At 35.6% G+C, this 25,123-nt stretch overlaps 1 protein-coding gene across 3 annotated transcripts in view; it reads left to right on the forward strand.

Moving 5' to 3' along the window:
* Positions 1–208: 208 nt before the first annotated feature.
* Positions 209–25,123, forward strand: part of LOC149578637 (NADH-ubiquinone oxidoreductase) — a 30,535-nt gene continuing 5,620 nt past the window's right edge. The window contains exons 1-2 of one of the 3 annotated variants that reach the window (XR_016364664.1): positions 249–709; positions 5,098–5,147. Coding sequence is in view for 2 of the 3 variants with exons in the window: in XM_089830558.1 (XP_089686684.1) it covers positions 425–706 (282 nt within the window). In the remaining variant the exon portion in view is untranslated. Of the gene's footprint in view, positions 710–5,097; positions 5,148–25,123 lie in introns of all 3 variants that reach the window. The other 2 variants (XM_089830558.1, XM_089830567.1) reach the window with 2 other exon arrangements.

Genomic DNA, 25,123 nt, shown 5'->3' on the forward strand with positions numbered 1-25,123 from the left:
AATTTGCTTTGCGACGGTGTGAGTGAAGGGTCCCTCATATTCTTTTAACTTGGTTGTTGGTTCACAACTTATCCTTATTGACTTTCCTTTAAAAACATACACAATCAAATCCAGAAATAATTCATACATTTCAATAGATTATGAAAATATGATAATGTTGACATTTTTAACTCCTCTCCCCTAATGGTGTTGAATGTGAAATGTCTTTCATTTATTCTATTTTTTCAACGTTAAAAACCCAGATTCGGTCTAAAGAGTTTGGAATGCATTCCAAAGATCTCGGAGAACATCACTGTTTCGTACAATATTTCTGATAATAAAATTTCGCAGCTTTTACCCCTTATCAAATTTGTAAACTGGGCATCCGGCCTCAACACGAATTTGCAGCAGCGAGTAATTTCATTGGGAAGGGCAGGAAGAAAACATGGGATTTATAATGGAATTTGCAGAGCAGTTAATAAGGAACAGTATGGAAGATCCAAAGGAAAGGGAACGCAAACGCCGAAAACATCTGTACGCCGTAAAACAACGGTGTATAGAAAGGATGGAAGAAACAAGCCTTCCGCTACGCCCGTACGGTTTCTGGACAATGGAGAAGCACACCCTCCGCCTCAACTGGGACAAGCAAATGTCCAACGCCCGTGGCCGCACCGATCCTTACGACAATATCTCCGCTGATCCCTTCGACTTCGAAGATAAGAAGTGACAGGTATCCTTTTCCATTGGCATTCCTTTTCTTATTCGTTTCCAATTCGATCAAGAATGTCTCTACCCATTTAAGGGATTTCTCAAGGGCTTTCTCCTGCATTATTTTTCCGTGGAACGATTCCGTGATTGCCTTTGTATTTTCTGCCCTGTTTTCCTTCTTTGCCTGCGATTGGTTATTTACAATCACCATCTGACGAATCGCTTGAATCTCTAAGTGCATATTCCTTTTTCTCGTCGATTGGTCCTTGAGAGTTTGGATGTGTTTTTTAGGACTCCCCTTTTTCTCTCTTCTAAAGTAGGATGGTAGAAGCCCAAAACAACAAATTGTTGTATTTGCTTTTATTAACTCATAATTTTCTTCCATCTGTGCCTATTTGTGGGATCAAATATAAGCTACTCTTTTAACAAATTTTCAATGGATATATTATATGAAAATTGTCAGACGTTTTCAATATGAAATGGACTCTATCACTTTGGAACCTGTTCAATGTAAAGGATATTCAAACAGATAAGCTGCATATAAATAAGTAGAGCCTGGTGCAAGAAAAAATATGACGGAAATGATAATAATTAAAATGTTTCATTATGTGATTACTGTCAGTCATCCTTGACATGATTATTCTACTGGAATGTGAATTTAGGAATAAATTAGTACACAAGCTCGTTTACAAAAGACGAAAGAAAAGTTTTTTTTATAGGCCATTACCAAGATAGAGTAGAATTTTGCTTTGAGATTCTTCTTGTGTAACCCCCAAAATGGATTTTTTCCCTATTTATCTTATATATTGTTCAACAAGTCACACAACTCTTCCCACTGGTTTTGAACATTTGACCTTCTCCGAGTACACATGCTACTAGTATCAGAGTCACTTGGGAAGTAATATAAACAAGCTTTTGAGCTAATGCTCAGTTCAACCCTAGCATTATGCGTGCCACTCTCAAAGTATGTAGCATAACAACTTATACAAATAAAACATATTTTCAAGTAAGTATCATGGTCTATGATTTTGTTAACTGTATTTGTCCACTTGTAGAAATCTTTGTCTTCAAATTTAGCTTACAATGGTTATAGGAATTCTTAGGCTCGTCATACATTGTTTTTCTTGGTAGATCATTTGGTTGAATGAAGAATTAAGATGTGAAAGTTAAGTACAACATCCAGTGTTGACAGTGAAATATGAAGAAGCATTCAAGAAGTCATACTCAGAGATACTGGATTGAATTGCTCTAAGGAATTTTAGGATATAGAATACTCAATACAAGAAGAGAACTGTCAATTTATTATGATGCTTTTGTGTAGTTGGTCAAAGCATCCTATTCAGCTGGCTGTTTCTGATAGGATGACAATAAGAGTGACTTATCTACTCTTACATCCCCCACAAGGCATTACTTGGATGGCCCAAAGGTCGTTGGCAAATTTTCTCTCCAAACTTTGCCTCCAATGTTCCACCAAGAAAAGAATCATGGAAGGTGGTATTTTATGCTAGCTCTTCCATTTGGCATACACCTACGAGAGGAGCCATAATGTAAAAAGTCATGATAGTAATATGGCATCATAATAGCATTCTATTTACAAGCGTGTTTGAAACATCAATGGGTTTGAAACAGGAAAAACTTGAGAAACTAAGTGTGTAAATGGTTTTGAAAAATGATAGCTATTATTTGTAATAACCCCAATAGGTTATAACTTCTTCAAACACCAAAAATCTTTATACTTCAGTTGTTTGACATTTCGTCAAACACTTTGCAAGCAAGGGGTCATATGACTGATATAACTTTTCAGATTGCTGCAATGACCCTTGTTTCGATTTGCATCAAAGAGAATGCTTACAAAAAGACTCCAGATTGTCTAAACAATGACCTAACATGAATGTGCAACTAATTTTGACAATATTCAATACAAATATGTGACTTAACTACTTGCAATATGCAGCTACAGCAACTAGTAATTATGACAAATACTTTGGATGCAACCCAAGATGGCATTAATGCACTTACAACCAAGTGTCATTAATATAAACACTTAGTATGCAAAATTATAACATTAATTATGCCAAAAAGAGCACTTGCAGCCAATTGATATTTTCTCAAACAATTGGAATGCAAACTAATAAGCTGATCATCAACTCTAGGTTTGCAATATAGATAGTGTAAAAATTACAACGCTCTTTCAATTGCAAAGTCCTAGCCTTCCTTTGATACCAATAATGCTAAATGGAAAACAGAGACAAGTACAATGTGAAATAGTGAAGTGCTGAAGCTATATTTTGTATTCAGCTGAAAACCTACATTTCTCAGAAAATATGCCAAATGAGAAGTGAAGAACCTGATTGTAGATGGCTGTAAATAATTTTGTTCAATGCTGCCCCTTCTGCTTTGCTTTTTTTTGATCTTCTTTTTCTACTTGCTTTTGTTGGATTTGCTTTTTTCGTTTGCTTTTTTGAATTGCTTTTTTGGATTGCTTTTTTCGGAGCTGCTTTTTCAGATTGCTTTTTCGGCCTGCTTTTTTTAGACTGCTTTTTTCGGTTCCACTTTAAAATGGCTTCCTATAATTTCGGACCTGCTAGAAATGACCTCCAATAATTTCGACCGTGCAAAAAATGCCTCCTGAAATGTTGAAATGCTGAAAAATGGTCTTAGGCCCAATGATGCCCTAGCTGAAGTGACTGAAGTATCACCTCCAAATGTGCAACCCTTCAGAAGATATTTTACTTCCTCAGTTATGCAAATCCAAGGGAGTTTTCGTTCCCAAAGATCAACTGACTATCTGAAACCACTTGGCTCCACAATAGACTATGTGACTGAATCACAATTTGATGTCAAGAGAGAAATAAACAACTGGATGATCAGAATGAAGCCCAGGGTGCCTATTTATTCTTTTTCTCCAATTTCTCCAGAAACTTCTAGAACATTATTTTGTTTTATCTATTGAGTGACTTTATAAAATATTTTATAATTCAAGTCACTTTATTAAATTAATTAAAAATAAAGTTACCTTTTAATATTTATTTATTTGATAACTTTATAAATAATTAACTTAATACCACTTATTTATTTAATTAAAATAATTAATTAGTCATCCTCATAAAATATTCATTATTTTGGACAACCTAATTAATTAAATTAAATAAATCAAATTGCCTCCAAAATGGGGAGATGACATTATTGTAACAACTACTTTCCTCGGGGTCTTAATTAACAACTAACATACTCAAAGAAATATAGTTATTACTTCAATTTCATAGGAAGTCAGTTAAGTCAGTTTCATTCATATGAAAGAGATTGATGGTTAAAATCAGTTTAACAAAATTTCTTAACTAAGAATTGAAATACCATAAATGAATTTTCTATGGAAGTTAAAATCTACATAACATGGAATTTGAACTGATAAATCATTGTAACAATGCTTCTGCAATCACCGAGATTAGTTCACAAATACCACTATAACAATATCATATAACGACTACCATTCAATACCGCTATATCAAAATCAAATGACAATTACTATTAAATACCACTATATAAAATTAGGGCTTCACATACCACTGTATCAATTAGGGCATTGATTACCATTGTATCATTTAGGGCTTCAGATACCACTGTATCATTTAGGGCTTCAGATACCACTGTATCATTTAGGGCTCCAAATATCACTATATTATTCCTTTCCTTCCAATTGCTTAACTGTGGCAATAACTCAAGATTATAAGCTATGCTCATATTCGATATTCATATAAATGAAAAATAATCCATAAATCTATCTCTCGCATCTAGGTGTAAAAGAACTGTAATGATGAAATAACTCAATTAATCTTACCTTCTTGCATATACATCATACAAGTGATAATACTTGTTTTCGACAAACAATCGAATGTATAGCTTATCTTTGTCTGTTGTACGTCCGACAACTTGGGGAGAGGTGAAACATTGTCAGGGGCTTAACCACCCAACCTCGGACTATAACTTTATCCCCACACAATTTCTAACAAGAAAGACCCTCCCTATGCGGAATAGACAGGGATCATCTTGTCATCTGTTGAGCATCCTGGTATCTAACCACACCACTCGACTTGACAACAGGAGATTACAATGATAGGATCATGCATGAGCTATTAAATGATATTATTCTAGATTTATTGTATCATACCTGTCATTGCAGACACCATCTCACCTCTTCACCTTTTTCCATGACTATATAGCCGGTGAATCCTAGGTGCTCGGATCTCAGAGCAATCGGCTCTGTCTGATGATTCCCAATAAATTCATGAATAACATATATCTTAGCGTATCACAATTTGTGATTTGAAAAAGACATTCTTAAAGATTGCAGAATTTATTGTTTAATTAATTAATTTAATCATATCTGATTTCTCTTCTACGTTCTTGCAGATTCATTCCACTTCTTCACCATTTCATGGCTATCAGCCGGTGAATCCCAGGTGCATTAGAATTTTTTCACCTCTTCACCATTTTGGCTTTATTGCTGGTGATTCCTAGCTGCATTAGATGAGCATATTGCTCTTATTATGCATTTATCATGTTTTAAAACAATATAATTCATTGCCGGTGATTCCCAGGTGCATTAGATGAGCATATTGCTCTTATTATGCATTTATCATGTTTTAAAACAATATAATTCTTGCTTTTGATATCCATACTATTTGTGATGGTTCATATGTCATTTTGAGATCCCTAAAGTTACCACTCGATTTCTTCATTGATGGTCTGAGATACAATGAAAATATATAAAGAAAATAAAAAATGGAAGGCTCTATGAAATTCGAAGGTGACCAACAACAATGCTACATATGATAATCTCTGTCATAATACTGAATTACCATGCCTAGTCGACTGCAGTAGGTCTTACATTCAGGAAAAAGGTAGTAATAAAAACCGTTGGAAGCTTTTCATAACCTGGTATATATGTGATTGAATACCTTGACTTGGGATCGACACCCTCATCTCTTCTAGCTGGAACTCTTGCACGGCTCAGTTGTAACACAGAAATTCGATCAATGTTGGATACAACAATCGCAAGGTGCTGGCAGATACAGATAAATTACTGTGATATCATGGAACTTAGATTGTTGTAAAGCAGGGTATTTGGAAATGGTAGCCGAAAGATAGTAAGGCTGGGATTTTTGTGATGTCCGACTTCCATTATGGCTTCTATTTTAAGACTAGCTGTGGCTTCTCGGCTTCCATCGGTTTCAAAGAAAGAAATCCATTCGAATTCCAATTATTAATTCGATTATGGTGAGAGAGGAAAGAATAAATAAATAAAAAAAGAAAGTTGGAAAGAAGAATTGGAAAGATTAAGATTTTCAAATGTTATTATAATATATATTTGTATACGTGCATGTAAGTATATAAATAGGGTGACATCATTAAATTATGTTATTATAATTTATTGGTGCCATTTTATTTGTGTATTTATATGTACATATGTAAGTGTTTATTTTAATAATATGATGAAGATTAATAAAAAATCTCTTGAGTTACGTTTTATATTTTAACTCAATTATTTTATGTTTCTCAAATTATTTATTTAAATAGCTCATGTAGGTCCCACAGATGTATCCTATTTCAAGTCGCTAAGTCCTCAACCCATCTGCCCAGTGATGGTGATACTCCTGTGCCTATTTCTTTTCTAACAATGCTTCCACCCCTTTGACGAGTTTCCTGCAAGGAAATTCTCCACAATTAAATCATATTATTATAACAAGTTATAAATAATCAACTAGCATGTTATCTTCACATGAAGTTATAATGACTAACCATCTTATCATTTCACAAGATTATAGCCAATTTAACTGTCAACTGACTTCATGTGAACCTCAACGGCTATATTTCAAATTAAGTCAAAAATTGGGATGTAACAATTAGTATTATTTAAAAAACTTAAGAGTCACTTTTCAAAAATTTCAAGAATGACTCGTGAATTATACCCAAGCTTTTAAAAAGTTGCATGTTTTCTGCATTGACCTTGGAATCATATTACAGTAAGATGATGATAATGAGTTGAAATGCTAAAGCTAATTATGAGGACACTTGTAGATTACCATACACTCTTACTAGCAGTACCATAGTTGTAGAATGATTGATCAATCTATGTCGATCCCAGATTTAAAGGATTTCAGATTTGATACCTGACTTTTGCTAATATTTTATCCGCAAACTTGACCTTTCAAGAGTGTAGGTAAAGCTAGGACCACTCCAACAATAGGTGTGCTGCCTTATATTAATCTAATTGCCCATTCAAACAAGTCTCCAAAAATGAAGAACCGAAGTTTTAATGCCAGACATGATCCAAAGATTCTAAACGCATGGTGATCACCAAATGCACCCAGTTATAGGGTTTGTTGAATCCACTCAAACGATGCATCTGGAGCTTTACAATCTTACAAAATTTAACAATTCTCCAAGTGTATGATGGAAAAATGGCTGAAGCCAACTATTAACTGATCAACAACGTATCAAAAAAAAAAAAATTGCTCCTAGCTGCATGCATGAGCTCCCAATCCTGCACCAAGGACATTCCATCCATACAAGTGATGATGATGGCCAAATTGCTAAAGCCAACTTTGATCCATCAACCAAGTTGATCACAAAAAATTTCAGTCATGTGTGAGCTCACAGTACCTCCTATGTTTCCAGCAATGCCTCTGCACGCCAAGCAGTAGCAAAAGTTCAAAACCACGGGCCTGAACCTCAACCTATGAATACCATATGAGAGTAGCATGGTTCTTCATAATCGAAAAAGTGATATATTGCAAATAATAAATAAGTTATTCTTGAGATACTGAAGTGAATTCCCTTTGGGAATCCTAAAACACAATATACTCAATAATTGAAGAGAATTCACAATGTGATATATGGCTAGGTATAGGTGGGCAAAGTCTGTAGTAACATACATGATGAGTTGAACACCCAAGAACCTACTTACATATATTCAAATGTTATATGTAATGGAAGGAAATAATATCAAGTTCAATAAAAGATATTTAGCCGCTCTTAATATTTCCAATAAAGAATTACTTATTAGCATTTCATTTACACGGTGTGCTAGAAGTACAAATGGAATTCATTTATCTGGATCTAAAATGGATTTTGAAAAAGGAAGTGTAAAAATGAGCATCAAAAGATGAATATTTTTAAAAAAATATCACCTCTATTTAAAAAAGCACATGAATAATTCATGGTTATTTATGATCTTAAAAAATTTGATGGGTTTCTGGGATCAAAGCTTGAGTTTGGCATCTGACCAGGATTACCTTTAATGACAACTTTTCACTTAAAACAATGTGGATGAGCCAATATATCTCAGGCAGGTATAATTCAAATGCATATTGTTTATTATGCTTTAGTATTCTCTCAATCTATTCCTCTTTTTTCAGGAACGATTTACAAGTAACTGCAACTTTAAACTCTACAAAAGTCTTCTATTGCTACAATAATATTGGTAACTCAGTGGTTGATGTAAGAACAACTCCAAAGGCAGCAGTTAACTATAATACTTTGGTGGAATAACGATAGGAACTGAAAGTCTCTTGCGATTAGCTAGAATTTCTGATTTAACTAAAACACTTAACAAGGTACAAAGTCTCTTGACTAATGTCTTCAAACTAAAAATACCTCAAACTAAAGCTCAAAGTCTTTAGCCCTTAATAATTTACAGCCACCCTTAGTAATTTACAGCCACTAACTATAAAAATGCCTCTTTTGAAGCTCAATGTCTTTCAAAAGACAAATTGAAAACTCAAAGGATACACAATAAAGCTATTAGATGAACTCAAGAATGATTAAACAATGCAACATAAGATAACATCATCTAATGTCAAGATTTACAACACAAAGGTTGAAAAATCTTTCCAATCTTGCTCCTTTTACCCTGTTTTGACAATTGCACCATGAAACACAAAGTTTTCAATAATACATGATTTTCAAGCGTAGCCTCCTTGCCTAAAACAAAAGATGAATATTAACAACTAGCTCTCTCTCCTTTATATAGGAAAAGAGGAGAGAAAAGGGGAAACCCTCAACCACTTTGACTTATTTAACAACTACCTATGACTTATTCAAAGTTGCACTTCCTATTGCACTCACAACTTGATTAGATGAAGTGACTATACTATTACAAAGTAATTGGTAAAATACTTGCTTGTTATTAACAGAGACCGAGAGATCAATATATACAAAAGAATTGAATGATGTTTCCTTAGGAAACGATCGTAAAGAATAGAAACATTCTATTCTAGCTAAAAGAAAGCTAAAGAAAGCTAATAGATAACTACACACTAATTAATATTAGAAATATTCTAATATTTACAATAGATTACAAATAGGTAACCATTAACTAACAATAGAAGCTTATGTATTATCATAATACCCTCAATGGTTAATCTATCCACAACACCAAGTTGTCCTCTGAAATTAACAAACTTATCAAGACCAAGAGGCTTGGTGAGAATGTCTGCAATTTGATCCATGTTAGGAACATACTGCAAGTTGATTGTCCCATCTTTAACCTGCTATTGTATGTAGTGACAATGAACATCCACATGCTTGGTTCGTTCATGGAAGATTGGATTCTGTGCTAATTTGATATTGCCTTCGTTATCAACAAGCAAAGTGGTTAGCCGAGCTAGTGACATTTGCATATCCCCAAGCATTCAACGAAGCCAAACAGCTTCACAACCTGCTTTGACTATCCCTTTGTATTCAATCTCTATAGAGGAGAGAGAAACTGCCTGCTACTTCTTACTGGTCCATGTGACTTCACCGGATCCCAAACTGTGCACAGATTCATATGTTGACTTTTTATCGTCAACAGAGCCTGCCCAATGTGAATCTGTGAACCCATTAAGTCTAGGATTAGAACTTTGAGAGTAAAGAAGTCCAACATTTATAGTGCCCTTCACATAACAAAGCACATGCTTTGCTGCCATCCAATGATTAATCTTAGGAGCTGTCATAAAACGTGAGATGTAGTTGACTGCGAAGTTGATATTAGGCCTCGTAGATGCGGTTGCCTACTAGTTGCTTGTATGTAGTATCATCAACGGGAGGAGAATTAGATTTGGCTGATAACTTGAGACCTTTCTCCATAGGTGTAGATGCAGGATTGCAATCGTACATATGGAATTTGTCTAACATAGCCCTGACATATTTGGACCGAGAGATGAATATACTAGAAGACTGTTGCCAAACCTTAACACCTAGGCAATAATGCATGACCCCAAGGTCATTCATATCAAATGACTGGCATAAATTTTGTATGATTCCTTGAATTAAAGATGTTGAACTGCTTGTGATGAACAAATCATCCACATAAATAATTAGAAGGATGATATCACTCTAAATAGTCTTCATGTACAAATTTGAGTTTGAAGAACTCCTCTGGAAGCCTTGATCTACTTATCCTTTTTTTATGTACTATGCCCGAGGGGCCTACTTCAAGCTATAGAGAGCTTTCACTAATTTGAGAACTTGATGTTCTTTACCAACAACCTTGAAACTAGGAGGTTGCGTCATGTAGACCTCTTTGTTGAGATCACCATTCAAGAAGGCACTCTTGACGTCCATCTGATGGACTTCCAACCAAACTGTGCTGCCATGGCTAGCAATAATATGATTGTGCTCATCTTTGCAGCAGAGGCAAAGGTCTCCTCATAATCAATACCCCGACGTTGAGAAAAGCCCTTTGCAAACTTTGTACTTATTAAAAGTACTAGGAAATTTGTATTTGATTTTGTTAACCCATTTGTAGCCAATGGGTTTCTTCCTTGGGGGAAGATCAAAAAGGACCCAGGTGTTATTCCTTAGCAGGTTTTGGTGTTTAGATGTCATGGTTTGTGCCCACTTTGAAATCCTTTAGCCTCAGAATATGTTTGAGGTTCAAACACATTGTGAATGTTGGCCATGAGAGAAAAGTTAACAGATCCATAGGTTTACTCTTTTTCCAAGCAGTTCTCCTATCAAGTGTCTTAGCCCACCACTTAGGCCGGAGAGGAGAATGCCCAACATTAGTATTAGGAGATGCTCTATGATCAAGTTCCTCATCGGAAGAATCTGGATCAGACTTAGGCGAAGCATCTACAAATTTGGGTGATCCTGCAGGAGAAGCTAGAGGTGTATGTATAGGGATCACTGGTATAACTGGAGCCACAGGAGCTACTGGAGCCCTTCCATCAGGTGGATGTAATGGAAGCCTAACTCCCAATTAATGAGTGTTCATAGGCTGTCTACTGGATCAGGAACATGAGAAACGGGCATGAATGGTCCTCGCTGCTCATCAAAGACTACATCATGATTGTATAGGAGATGAGATGTCTCAGTGTCGATCAAGTGGTAGGCTTTGTGAAGACTACTGTATGCAACAAACATGAGTTTCTAACTCTTGGCATCCAACTTGGTGCATAATGCATCAAGGATCCAAACAAAAGCAAGAGAGCCAAAAAACTTCAAGTGATTGATTCTGGGCATGTGACCCAACAAGACCTCTTCCAGAGTCTTACCTATGATTGCTATTGTGGGTGATCGGTTCAAAAGATAAATTACAGTGTTAATTGCTTCTGCCCAAAATTTCTTTGGAACATGTTTGTGTTTGAGCATGGATTGAGCCATCTCGGTGATGCTTCTATTTCGATGTTCAACTACACTATTATGTTGTGGTGTGTGGTTAATTGGCATTTGATGCCATGAATACTCAAGAAGCTAGAGAATGTATTAGAACAAAATTCCCCCCATTGTTTGATTTAAGAGTAATAATAGATTTCCCAGAATCTTTTTCAACTAAGGGTTTAAACTTCTGAAATATAAGAAATGTATTTGATTTCTTTTTAAGAAAATATACTTACATTTTTATGAGATCATCAACAAAAAACAAAAAATACCTGGACCCAAGAACATAAAGAGTGTCCATAGGGCTGCAGATATCGACATGAATAAGCTGAAGTACCTGAGAAGCTCGCTATGAATCGCCACTAGTGAAAGGTGTGCGATGTTGCTTCCCAGCCTGGCATGCATCACAAGCTCCAAGCTATTGAGTCTGAATCTTTGGCAAACTGAGGACAAGCTCTTTCAGAGCAAGCTGAGAGAGTTAATGCACATTTAAGTGCCCATACTGCTGATGCCAAAGTGTGTTGACAGAAGATCCCCGAGCAGCCATAGCTAAGTCCCGAGAATCGCCAGAATCAGTAAGTCTAAAAAGATCATGTTCCTTAAGACCCACTGCAACAATAGACCGAGTCGCCCTATTAGTGATGGTACACTGATGTGAACTGAAGGTGACATCCAAATGTGGAGAATGTCGCAAGAATTGACTGATTGAGAGTTGATTAAGTTCCATCCTAAAACATAGTACACATCCAGAAAAATGAGATTCCTCCTAGCAGACTGAATCTAGATGTTGCCTTTGCCAACAACGGTGTACTCTTCTCTGCCACAAAAAAAATAGAATTTGAATAAGGCAGGTAGTCAGTGAACTAGTCTCTGTGGTAGGTGAAATGACAAGAAGCACTTGAATCAAAATACCAGGCAAACAACTTTACATGATCTACAGGTCTTTTAGTCATGAAGGCGTAAAAGACAGATCCTATCTGCTCAGTGTGCTTTGCACTTTCGCTTTGGGCTGCAAACCTGATTGCTTAGATTGGGCAACTGAGTATTCTGAGGTTCAACCTTTATGTGACCATACTTGTGGCAATAATTGCATTGAATTTTCTTTTTTTTGGAGCCTTCTGAAGCAGATGACTTTTGCTAACAAGATTGTAGAAATTTTCCTTTATCCTTCTGGAAGGATTTAGCAACAAAGGTTTGCTTTGTGGAGGTGGAGTTGGAACTGCTACCGAACTGTTGTTTCTATTGATCTTGCTAAGCAGAAGTGTACAGAGATCCGTGAACTTCAGATCAACATCAATAGAAGTGATGTTGAGAGTCTCGATAAAATGTTCGTAGGACTTGGGCAAACTTTTGAGGGTTATGACCACAATGTCCTCTTCCTCCATCTTGTGTCCAATGGTAAGCAACTGATCATAGATATCCTGAATCCTATTCAGGTGTTCGTGGAGCGATTTCGGCTCATCCATGATAATAAAAAACATAGTGTTCTTGAGAAAGAAGGCTTTGCTTTTGTTTGATGTCTCATGAAGTTTTTGTTGGTTCCGAAAACCGCAAATTAGAATCCTACAAGCCTTGCCAACTTGATGCTGGGATATTAACCGATTATGGCCAACTTGACGGGATTGATCGATACAATCCAAAACCCCTGCACTTCTGGTTGTGCAAAACCAAGGCGGGTATACCTAATCCTGGACAAAACACTTAGATCCAAGACGCCTATAACAGATTGATTAAAATGCAAATGTATTGAAAGTTTCCCAAATGGCAAGATTTACAGAAAACTTTAAACTTGCAAATAATGAATTAATAATAACAAATGAATATATGAATGTTTTAAATAAAAGTAAGTATAGATTAGTGCAATAAATGAATATATTAATTCTTCAAAGGAAATAAATGAAACAATTGCCAACGTATGGATTGCAAATTATGAAAATATAAAGACTAGTGCCAGAGGGCGACAAAGTTAGTATTATAAGTTTTAAAAGTACAATTTTATAAAATTCTATGCACATCAATTATAAACAATTTAGTAATCAAGATGCGACATATCAAATATATGGATGCAATTTTAAAATAGTCTAGAATGTATTTTAATTCCTGTGGTAGGGAGACAAACCAAACATAGATTTGGAAACAATTAAATATTTCTCAATATGTATGTTGTTCGATCTTAAAATGCTATAATTGATCCTGTCCACTTATCTATCATATAAATTATTTATAAAATTAAAAATAATAATTATAAAGGACAAAAGTAATAATATTCTAACTCTAAAGCTTCACGCAAATAAAATAAAATAAATATTTTTTACTGATTATGCCAGAAATAAAATTGCACTGGAGACACTCCTTATGGATGATCCATCCATTGTAATTTGATTCAGAATTGCATAAGAATTTATTCAATAATCCACAATCCATGAGCTTTGCTCAATCATTCAATCTTTTCCAATAGAAGAACGTAATACATCAAGTGCACATATGGAACTTGGGTATGTAAGAATTTGTAGGAATATGAATTGTGTATATTATATCCTCGGTTTGTTCTACATCTTATATTTATGAATGTATAAGTAGTTATATGGTTGTCCCCCAACCATCACAACTCTTCAAAGTAGGGAACTAATTCTCTAATTGGTTCCATTACATAATTGTTACTATAATCACAACTTTTAATTTCCAACGATCTTAGGAGAGGAGTATGCTATATTCATTATTAAATTTCTGAGTCGTCTTTAATTTTGCGATTATATAGAAGTCATCCACGCGCATCTGGTCGGGGCCATCGATCACTGTTATTGATGAATTTTGATTACACGGTTCCTTGTCGATTGGTAATCACTCAACCACATCCTTATGGTGATTCTTTGCTTGAGATGACTTTAATATGATGTCTTTGCTAACAGACCCTTTGAATTCTTTAGTTCCTTGTAGCAGAGAACCGGTATGATGACTATGTTCATCTGCAAACAAAGAAAAACCATGATGCTTAAAACACAAATATATGTCGTTATTAGAGAAAAATACAAGATGGCAGTAGTTATTGACGTCTTCATATGCGCCTGCAAACAAAGACAAAAAAGAGTTAGACATTTTGATAAACAAAGTTAAATGATGTGAACTCGATATGAATACTTCAGATGTCTTTGAATTTGACTTGGACATAACAGGGACTTAGCCACGATAATTTCATTAATGGCAATAATAGTAATTTCTTCAAAACCGTCCCCTCTGTTTTATGTTATGTTGCCATATAGAGTTAAATTTTCATTGCCGGGAGTGTAGAAGCTGATAGACGCAATGTTTAATTAATTGTGCCATCTATAGTATTTGCGATAACCAAGTTAATTTCATAGCGTAATACGTTTGGTGTTCTGGGTATTCCAGACAGACCACTCTGTTGCTGCCACCTTGGTATATACAAAATGGCATCGCTTCTTTCCAAGAGTTTATATGAATGAGCGATGTAGAATCATTAATCACCGAAGACTCACAATTACTTGGCAGATAACAAACACATGGCTTCCATTTTTAATCAATATGGTAGGACAATATTATCATCATATATTTCATTCACTTGGGCCTCTTTCTGTACCATGGAAAACCCCTGTAATTATCCCTTGGAGAATTTCAAAGTGAAGAAAGTGTAATGCCTTCCAGTTCTGGAAACATATTTCTCATTCGCAGATTGCTTTGAATGCTATCTAATTCACATAACAAGGATCTCATATTTGTTCCATATATTCTAAGTGCTTCATCTCGTGCATGGCTACATACAGCAAATGCAAATTATGCATAGTCTGATGACCAATCAACATTACGCAGAACAAATAGTCTGATGTTTTTCCCATAAATACACCAGAAAATACATTGGTCACTTCCAGATTTCACATGCTTCACCAACGCTCATTCCAATTTTTAAAACCGTCTTGTCTTCAAGTTGGGGAAAGGGATGCTGATACCAACATTATCATCATATATTTCATTCACTTGGGCCTCTTTCTGTACCATGGAAAACCCCTGTAATAATCCCTTGGAGAATTTTAAAGTGAAGAAAGTGTAATGCCTTCCAGTTCTGGAAACATATTTCTCATTCGCAGATTGCTTTGAATGCTATCTAATTCACGTAACAAGGATCTCATATTTGTTCCATATATTCTAAGTGCTTCATCTTGTGCATGGCTACATACAGCAAATGCAAATTATGCATGGTCTGATGCCCAAGCAACATTACGCAGAACAAATAGTCTGATGTTTTTCCCACAAATACACCAGAAAATACATTGGTCACTTCCAGATTTCACATGCTTCACCAAGGCTCATTCCAATTTTTAAAACCGTCTTGTCTTCAAGTTGGGTAAAGGGATGCTGATACTTCTTGCACCAAGTAGTATCCCTGTACCAGGAGGATCATATTAAAAAGGAGTTTTCTAGAGTTTCCACACTTTCCTATAAAAGGCATTATCCTTGATCTGAATATTTTCATTGCTCCTTTAAAGTATTTGCTCTCTTGTCTCTGAATAGGCTCGAGCTATAGTCAATTTGTGGCCTGAATATGCTTCAAGGTTCAACACATTTTCTGAGTAATTATTGAATCTGAATAACTATATGTATGGCAGGAGCATCCTTGATAAACTGAATACACTACTCATTCATCCTCACAAATCTGGCATGTATATTGATGAAATAGTTATCAGTGAATTTCCATATATCACCCTGCTGTAATTGCCTGCATGTTTCTGATTGAATCCTTTGTCATTCATTATACATAGTTGTGATACAAGAACTGCATCTTTTCTAGTTCTTCTTTTGACAGTGATGCTGACACTTGTGATCTCGCCCATTAATAACATTATATAATCACGAGTCTCCAACATTCTCTTGATTAGTTTTTTGTTTGAACATAAGTAATGGGTAAGATCTAAAAATTCTCCCTTTGGCATAATATTTGGGACTCTAAAATTTTGCCAAAATTTAGAGTTCCATCAGTTTCTTCAAATGCTCCCATATTGTGGCAGCTATTTTGCCAGATAGAATCTGAGGGAGTTGATCATCAGCGACAAATAATTTGAGAAGCATCATTGCCTCCCGGTTATTGAGATCCCATGTATCCTGATTAGTACTAGTTGTAGTCAGACGCTTTGTAACACCTAGAACAATTTGATTGGTATTTCCATATTCAAGGATTGCTAGTATTCGCAGCTTCCATGTGCTATAATTTCGATCAGTCAATTTCCAATTGCCCCCGAGTAGAATATTCGTTGGAGATGCCATAGCGCACTTTTCAATGAAAAACGTGAAAATCTGTGAAGGCACGTTTCTTGAGGCAAAAAAATGGAAGACCTAGAAAATTTGAAGGGGTCCTTAGAGGAGAGCTCAAAAAACCCAAAAAGAATATGTTGTTAGTTTTTGGATCTGTTGGCTCAAAAATCAAGGCACCCAAAAAAATCTAACAACCCAATTGAGCTCTTGAAAAACCTACCAAGATTTTGTAATTAGAAAAATCTCGAGCCCAAAAACAAGGGTTTTGTTAGAAAACCCTAGTCGACCAACAAAGTTGGATTTAGGCAAAAATTTTGCAAAATCTGGGTCAAAAAAATGGCGGATTCAACAGGGGACCAGTGCTGGAAGGAGGTCACAACAGTATGGAGAAGAAAGACAAGGACAAAATATGCATGAGTTTGTTGTTTTAGAGCCGCAAAAAGAAGCCTAGCACGAGCATATATACACAAAAAAATGACGCTCAGAGGTCACGCAAATAGAGGGAAAAGAGGAACCAATTTTTCTAGTCGTGGGCATGACAAAAATAAACCATGAAAAAATGTGAAACAGAGCAGAAGATGTGATTTTTCTGTCACAAGCATGCATAAATGACCATAAAAAATCAACCTTTGTTGTATATAGGCCTGAGTTTTGACAAAAAGTCCAGACAAACTCTAGTTAGGCAAACTCTGGTTTGAAGCAAATATCTCAGACAAATAATTTCGAAAATAGCTTTTGATAATTTTCGAAAAGAAATTATTATTTTCGATCTTTGTTACAAAACCTTGCTTTGATACCATATTATGAAGTAATTGGTAAAATAGTTGCTTGTTATTAATAGAGACCAAGAGGTCAATATATACAAAATAATTGAACAATGTTTTCTTAGGAAACGATTGTAGAGAATAGAAACATTCTATTCTAGCTCAAAGAAAGCTAAAGAAAGCTAACAGATAACTAGAGACTAACTAATATTAGAAACATTCTAATATTTACAATAGATTACAAATAGATAACCATTAACTAATAATAGAAGCTTATCTATTATCGTAATATATACAGGTATATGTTTTCCTATCTTTACAAAGGGTTATGCTTCAACTTGCAATCTGTCATAATAAACTACATCTAGGCCTAGAAAACATAGAAATGAAATGTCTTGGACACTTGAAAGACATCTTCACAAACTATCAACTAGCTTTTCAAACTTCTATAGAGACTCTTCTACAATTGCAACATTTGGTTCACCGGTATGTTGTGCAATGATGGTCACTTTTTGAAGTGTGTTGACACCTTCTAAAATAACATTGTTACATTCCCTCATCTTACTTCGCAAAACACCAAATGAAGATTTCCAGCTTTCTAGTACATCTACCATGTTGAAGTTGAAGTCATTCATCTCAAGTTGTAGATGAATAGCTTCTATGCATTGTGTTAGGATATTCTCTTCATTGATCAATACACTATTTTCAGCAAAAAAATTGCTTAACAATTCATGGAAACATTTACTGATCATGCTCTCTTGGTTTTTGCCTTGTTCCATTGCCGCTTTGATCTCAGCCACAAGTCCTTGCATGACTTGTTCTTTGTTGACCATAAGATATAAATAGTCTTAATACATCTTTACAAAAGAGATGACATCATACTCACACAAAACGTCGAGATCAACCTCTATCATGCTTCTCCAAACCTCTAGATCTCCATCCAAAAGATTGACTTGACGGTTGAATGACAAGATAAGCTCATTTAATGTGGTTGTTTTCTTTTTTCCATTCTTCAGTACTCTATATCCATCTAGAATTACTTGCACATGTTATGATTCTATGCGGCTGCTCCACTCATGCACGTCTTAGCTTTCTGCTCCACTCACACCACATGCTCAAAAGGCACAAGATCAGTTGACAAAGAAGTGACCTTTTTCTCTATGATATCTAGAAGACACCACATGCTCAAAAGAGACAAGATCAGTTGACAAAGAAGAGGCCTTCTTTTTCTCTATGAGATCTAGAAGCCACGCGGTCTCCTCTTTCAACCTGTTCTCTCATAGTTTGTCATTCTTTTGTGTGAGTAGAGGCTGATTGCATCTTGCACATCTTGTTGACAACTTAAGCATGTCTGTTTACCAAGTTTTGGTGAACTTGTAATCTGTGGATTGTGTTTCTTCTGTAGGTTTGTCAACTACAGGCTCAACTACCTTTGCATACTTCACTTCATCATCGCCAACTATGACCCTTGAAATTGTTTTCACCTTTTTGTTCTTTGAGGCCTTGGTTCTAGCAACTTCCCTGAAATCATGGTCTTCAGGTTGGATTTCCTCTTTCTTCCTTTTTTGAGTGATTGTGCTTAACTATATAGGCAGAGAAAAAGAATAGGAAGATGTCGTAGCTAATGTGGATACTGAGTCAACCTGTGCAATTGTGGTCACAATAGGTGGAGTATTTGTCTGAATAGTGACTAGAATGAGACTGCTGTGAGTAACCTCAGCCATGAGCTATTCAAATTGTGTTGAAGTGGTATCCACCATTGTCATAGATGAAACTATCATAAAGGGGATAATCATGGAGTATGCGCCAAACACACTCTCAAAACTTTGATACTGGTCCATTGACAGGATTGCAGGAGCCACTTATGAGATGGACAAAGCCTGTGTTATCAAAATTGAGTCCACAGAAGGAGGTGCCTGCTATGGTGGAAAATGCATCCATGATTGTATCCAATGGTGAATTAGGTGATTCATCTGACACATGAGCAGAGTCAGGAAGTGCAGTGCAATCTGACATGTCTATAGGAGGAGGTGTCAAAGGAGCAGGCTGCTTTGGCTTTGGTGGCAATTCGTCATCACTGGAATCAATCTGGATCTTTTGAGGTTCCACAATCTTTACCTCAAGTACCCTCCCCGTAGCCTTGCCTCCTTTGATGGTGAGTTTTGGAATGGATGCAACTAGAGGCTCTGGGGCTGAGGTAGACGTGCCATCCTTTGTTAAAAACACATGTATTTGCCTTTAGAATCAAATGCATATGTAATGGCAACTGAAAGCGGCACCTAGGGCATCAAATACAACATGAAATGAATGAAAAACAAGCTGGAATTTAAGTTTCTTACTCTTGAATCCTTCCTTGATCCAAAAGGTTGAGATTGAATGCAAAACGTCTTCTCTTAATGGGCCATTTTTTGGCAAAATGTGCCCTAGGATGGGCTGTTTGGAAGAGTTTGCATGTGCAAAACAACATGCAAATGCATTAAAAACATCTGCCCTAGCCTTCCTTAGCAAAACACATGAATGGAGAAGGCAAAAATGTGTTTTTTGATCTTGTTTTCATATGCATTTTCCTTCAAAACCAATGCCCAGCTGGAAACACTTGAGAAAGAGGCTAGATATGTGTTTTTAGATGTTAAAAACACATGTTTGCCTCCAGAATCACCGCCGATGTATATTTGTGCAAAAACACAAGTCTTCAATGAGTAATGACAGGTTTCTTATACTCCAAAACACATCTAATGGTTCTCCTAGCCTCAAATGACCTCCTAGCCTCAAATGACATCTAACCACCACTATTGCCTGGTCTTGGGGAACGGCTTGAAGACATCTAGGAGTCTTCCATAACCCCCATTTGAAAACTCAGTCCCTAAGCAAAAAATGGTGAAAATGGCATTCTTGTCTTCAAGTCAGTCTCATGCGTGTTATGCCCCTGCCATGTTAGAAGAAAAATGCTGCATTAAATTGCAACCCTCATTTAAGGACATCAAATAATATTGGAATAATGAGAGCCGACTTGGGTTAAGACCAACTAATTATTAAGGGAAAAAATAAATATAATGCTTACAAAAGGATCGAATCCCTAGAGATGTGCACCCTATCTTGAGGATGTAAGTATAAATATAATGCTGGCCAGCCTCGCTGTGGCCCTTGGTGACTTGATTTGATCAGTTGTATTTTTTTGTGAAGGGTTGCCTCTTGGAAGGTATAAAGAAAGCTATGTTGAGACTCATTTGGGCATCCATTCATTGCGATATCATTCTGATTTTAAGAGCAGATTTTGAAAATGGATAAGAGCAGGCATTAAGGAAATAAAATAGAAGAATTCCATTTGATGAAGGGGATTGCTATAAGAGATCAATCTGATACAAGGTATTAGACATAAGATATATATGCAGCTGTTGACATTGCATCCATAAATCAATAAAGATACATTGGACCTGCCTATATGCAATACAATTGATCATCAAACACTAGCAGAAGCAGTCATATGCAGTGCAGAGCTAACAGTAGAGGCATTTGTAAATATAGCAAAGCGACCCATTAATTATTTCTTAATTGGTGTGGTATAAAACAATAGAATCTAGATATTCATGTTCATTAATAATTCTACATACACACCCACATACATAGATACATAAATACATATGTTTATAACTAATTATATGCAATTGATAAATGCTATGTTAAGATATGGGAGCGTTGGTCAGAATTCAAAGATAGACCTGGCAACTGTTTGCATATGTGTGTGCATGTATGTATACCAGTTCACTATGTGAACTGATATACATACACACACATATACATAGATATGAAAATTATTCTTGCTATAAATCTCATTGAGATCATCCTTGCATGAATCTGGTAAATCTAAGTATGAAAATCTGAGTAATCAGATTATATTCTTATCTTAGATCAGACTGTAAATCCCTGATCATTGCTGATTTTGTATGCTTCAGAATAGATCAATTAAATGAAGACTATATAGGATCGAGTTAATGATCCTCATCATTATGATAGGAGGCCTTATTACAATATGTTGAGCATATAAGATAAGCCATCATCATTGGTTTGTTTGCTATTGGTTAATATCTAATTAGATCCGATCATCAGTGGGCTTGTTTGATAAATTAGTCTCATCTATGTGTCTCTTCAAACAGACACTTACTTCAATAGATATGACTGTTCCTTCTGTATGCCTCCCGATGGATATTTACATGTCAACTGATCATGAGAATAAATCATCGAAATTGATAAATGGTTCTATCTCTGTAGATTGCTCAAGCAGATCGGGCATCAAGATTAAATACATTCTGATTTAACTTATAGATTTGAAAATTCATTTGATTCCTTTACTTTCTGATTTATTGTCACCTGCAAACAATGCATGCAGTTTAGTACTCTGTAAATCAGAAATAACCCATAATAGTAGCAGTCTGATATAAGTTTAATAGTCATTTACATGTTATCAGAGCCAGTCTAAAGCAGATCCAAAATTAAACTTGAGAAATCAGACTACTCATATTGCATTTACATTTATTTCTTCAAAATGACAACAGTAATCAGATTTGAGGACCACCTTGAAGGAGTGAACAACTTTACAGCATGGAAGTTAAGAATGATGATGCCAATAAAAGAGAACAAATTAGATTCATATGTATAAGACAAAAAATCTGAACCTGAAAATGAACTGGAAAAATCCCAATGGATTGAAAATAATGAAAAAGCCATGAAATTGATTGTGGATTCTGTTAGAGACCTCATAGTACCTATACTAGCAAAGAAAACAACTGCATACCTCATGTTCAAATCTCTAGAGAGCACATTTGAGATAAACTATACCAGCAGAACCCTTGCACTCAAAACACAGCTGAATCACATAAGAATGAACAGAGGAGAATCTGTGAATGCTCTCTTCATGAGAATAATGGAATTGATGAATCAATTGGCAACCGTTGGATATGAAATAGATAGCAAAAAATTATTCCTCATAGCCTTAGGTGGCCTGCCAAACTCATGCGAATCATTCAAACAAGGCATAAGTGCAAGGTCAAAACTCCCAAAGTTAGACTGTCTAAGATCTGACTGCCTACAAGAAGAAGCTAGATAATTAACAAAAGAAAACAAACAAAAATCCATAAATGAAGACATTGATGTTTTGAATACCAACCGTCATAAGAAAGGAAAGAAGAAGTTCAAAGGAAGAAAGATTATAATGGAAAAGGTTCATTTAGACATAGAAAAGATGCTTCCCAAGTTCAATATTTCAGATGTGATCAATATGGACACTACGCTGCCAAATGTCCTGACAGAATTAAGAAACAAGTATCCTATGCTAAAGTTAGAAAAACAAATACAAAAGAGGATTCTGAGAAGTTCCTATTCTATTCAGCACTATCAAATCATGTAGCAAATAAATTCAATACTTGGACAATTTATAGTGGGTCATCTAGACATATCACTAGATTCTGAGAACATCTATATACTATGGTGGAAGAGATAACTATTAGAGATGACTCTGGACATCCTGTAAGAGGAGTGGGAACTTGTAACATCAAATTAGAATCAGGCATTACTATTCAACTTCAAGATGTACTATTTGTGCCTAGAATCAAAAGAAATTGAGTATCAATGTCTGCCCTAGAAGATAATGGTTACAGAGTCACATTCATGAATCAGAAAGTTCTGCCATGGCCAAAGAACGCTACACTTAAGAAAGCCAAAACTATAGGTGAAAGACAAGGATACCTATAAAAACTCTACACTGATACCAAACAAGCACTCATTTATGAAACTTATGACTCCAACGAGATTTGACATAGAAGATTAGGGCATATACACTTTCGTGCCTAACCTCCATCGAAAAATTAGTAAAGGACTGCCCAAACTAAACCCTACTCATAATGGAACATGTAAAGGATGTGTTTTAGGGGAAAGCACTAAGGGATCATTTCAAAATAGTTTGAGCAAACCCAAAAATGTATTGGAACTAGTCCCACTTAGACTTATGTGGACCTATGTCTACCCCGTCCATGGGAGGTTCTCTTTATTGTGTAATCTTTGTGGATGATTTCTCTAGAAAGACCTGGATCTACTTCCTGAGGTGTAAAGAGTTAGAAGAGATCCTTAAAAGATTTAAAGAATTCAAAGCCCTAACAGGGAACTCCTCTAGAAAGAAAATTAAAACTCTAAGGACTGACAATGGGAAAGAGTACACTTCAGAAATCTTTAAAGAGTTTTGTGTTAATGCTGGGATTAAGAGGGAGCTTACTGTACCCTATCATCCTCAAAACAATGGGGTAGTTGAGAGGAAAAATAGAACTATTTTGGAGGTTGCAAAATCGATGATGTATGACCAAAATCTAGATACTTCATTTTGGGCAAAAACATCCAGAAGAATTGTCTACATACAAAATAGATGTCCCCATTCACATCTTGATAATAAAACACCAAAAGAGGCTTTTACTAGGATAAAACTTGATATAAGCCATCTAAGGATATTTGGCTGTCCTATATACATTCATGTACCTCAAGAGAAAAGGACAAAATTAGAGCCTTCAGGAAAAAATGGATTTTTGTAGGTTACAATGAATCTTCAAAAGCCCATAAGATATACATACTTGAACAAGGCCAAGTAAAGTTGAGCAGAGATGTCATCTTCGAGGAAGACATTGCCTTCAAAAGGTCAAAGAGCTTAGATGAGTTAGAGATTTAGGATTCACTTAAAAACATGGAAGAAGAGCCTACTTCTAAGCCAAAGAGGGAGCAATCAGAAGAAACTTCCAAGGAAATCCAAATAGATCTTGAGACTTAGAGGGAGCATGAAGAGGAAAATCAAAACAATAACAAGAAAAGACCTCTTTGGGCTAGAAAAATGATTGAGGAAGCAGGAAATTTTGCATTAGCCAGAGGGACATTCAGAGAAAGCAAAAGGCCTAATAGATTTTCAAACTATGTGGCTCTAATGAATGAGATTGTAAACTCAAAACCTACTAGTGTAACAGAAGCATTTAAACATCAATTAGGGAAAGATGCCATGATAGAAGAGTATCAATCCATCCTGAAAAATGATGCATGGGATATAGCATCTAGACCTAAAAGGAAATCTATTGTCTCCTTTAAATGGCTCTTTAAAATTAAACATTTGTCAGACGACAGAAACATAAGGCACATTTTGTTACAAAAGGGTTTTCATAAAAGGAAGGAATTGATTACGAGAAGACATTCACACATGTTGCCAGATACACTTCCGCTAGAGTAGTTATATCCATTGCTGCAGCTAAGGGCTAGAAGATACATCAGATGGATGTAGAAACCACATTCCTAAACGAGACTATTGAAGAGGAAGTCTACCTAGAATAACCAGACGGTTTTGTGATTCATAATGCAACATCCCATCTATGCAAACTAAACAAAACCCTCTACGTATTCAAATAGGGTCCTTGAGCTTGGTATGAGAAAATTGACATCTATCTTATGGGACTAGGTTTCTCAAGGAATGATGCATATCCAAATCTCTACTTTAAAATTATTAAAGATGACATGTTAATATTAATCCTATATGTTGATGACTTGCTGATTACAGGAGAAGATCACCTTATTGTTCAACACAAAACAGATTTGGCTTCAAAATTTGATATTAAGGACTTGAGTATTTTATAGTACTTCCGAGGTTTGGAAGTTTGGTAGAAACCTGATGGTTTTCTTTTGAATCAAGGAAAATACACTGTTGATATTCTGAAAAGATTTGGAATGCTTAATTGTAGACC

The sequence above is a fragment of the Cupressus sempervirens genome, chromosome 1, assembly GCF_028749045.1.
Source record: "Cupressus sempervirens isolate cs-2001-9-10 chromosome 1, ASM2874904v1, whole genome shotgun sequence".
Lineage (NCBI taxonomy): Eukaryota > Viridiplantae > Streptophyta > Pinopsida > Cupressales > Cupressaceae > Cupressus > Cupressus sempervirens.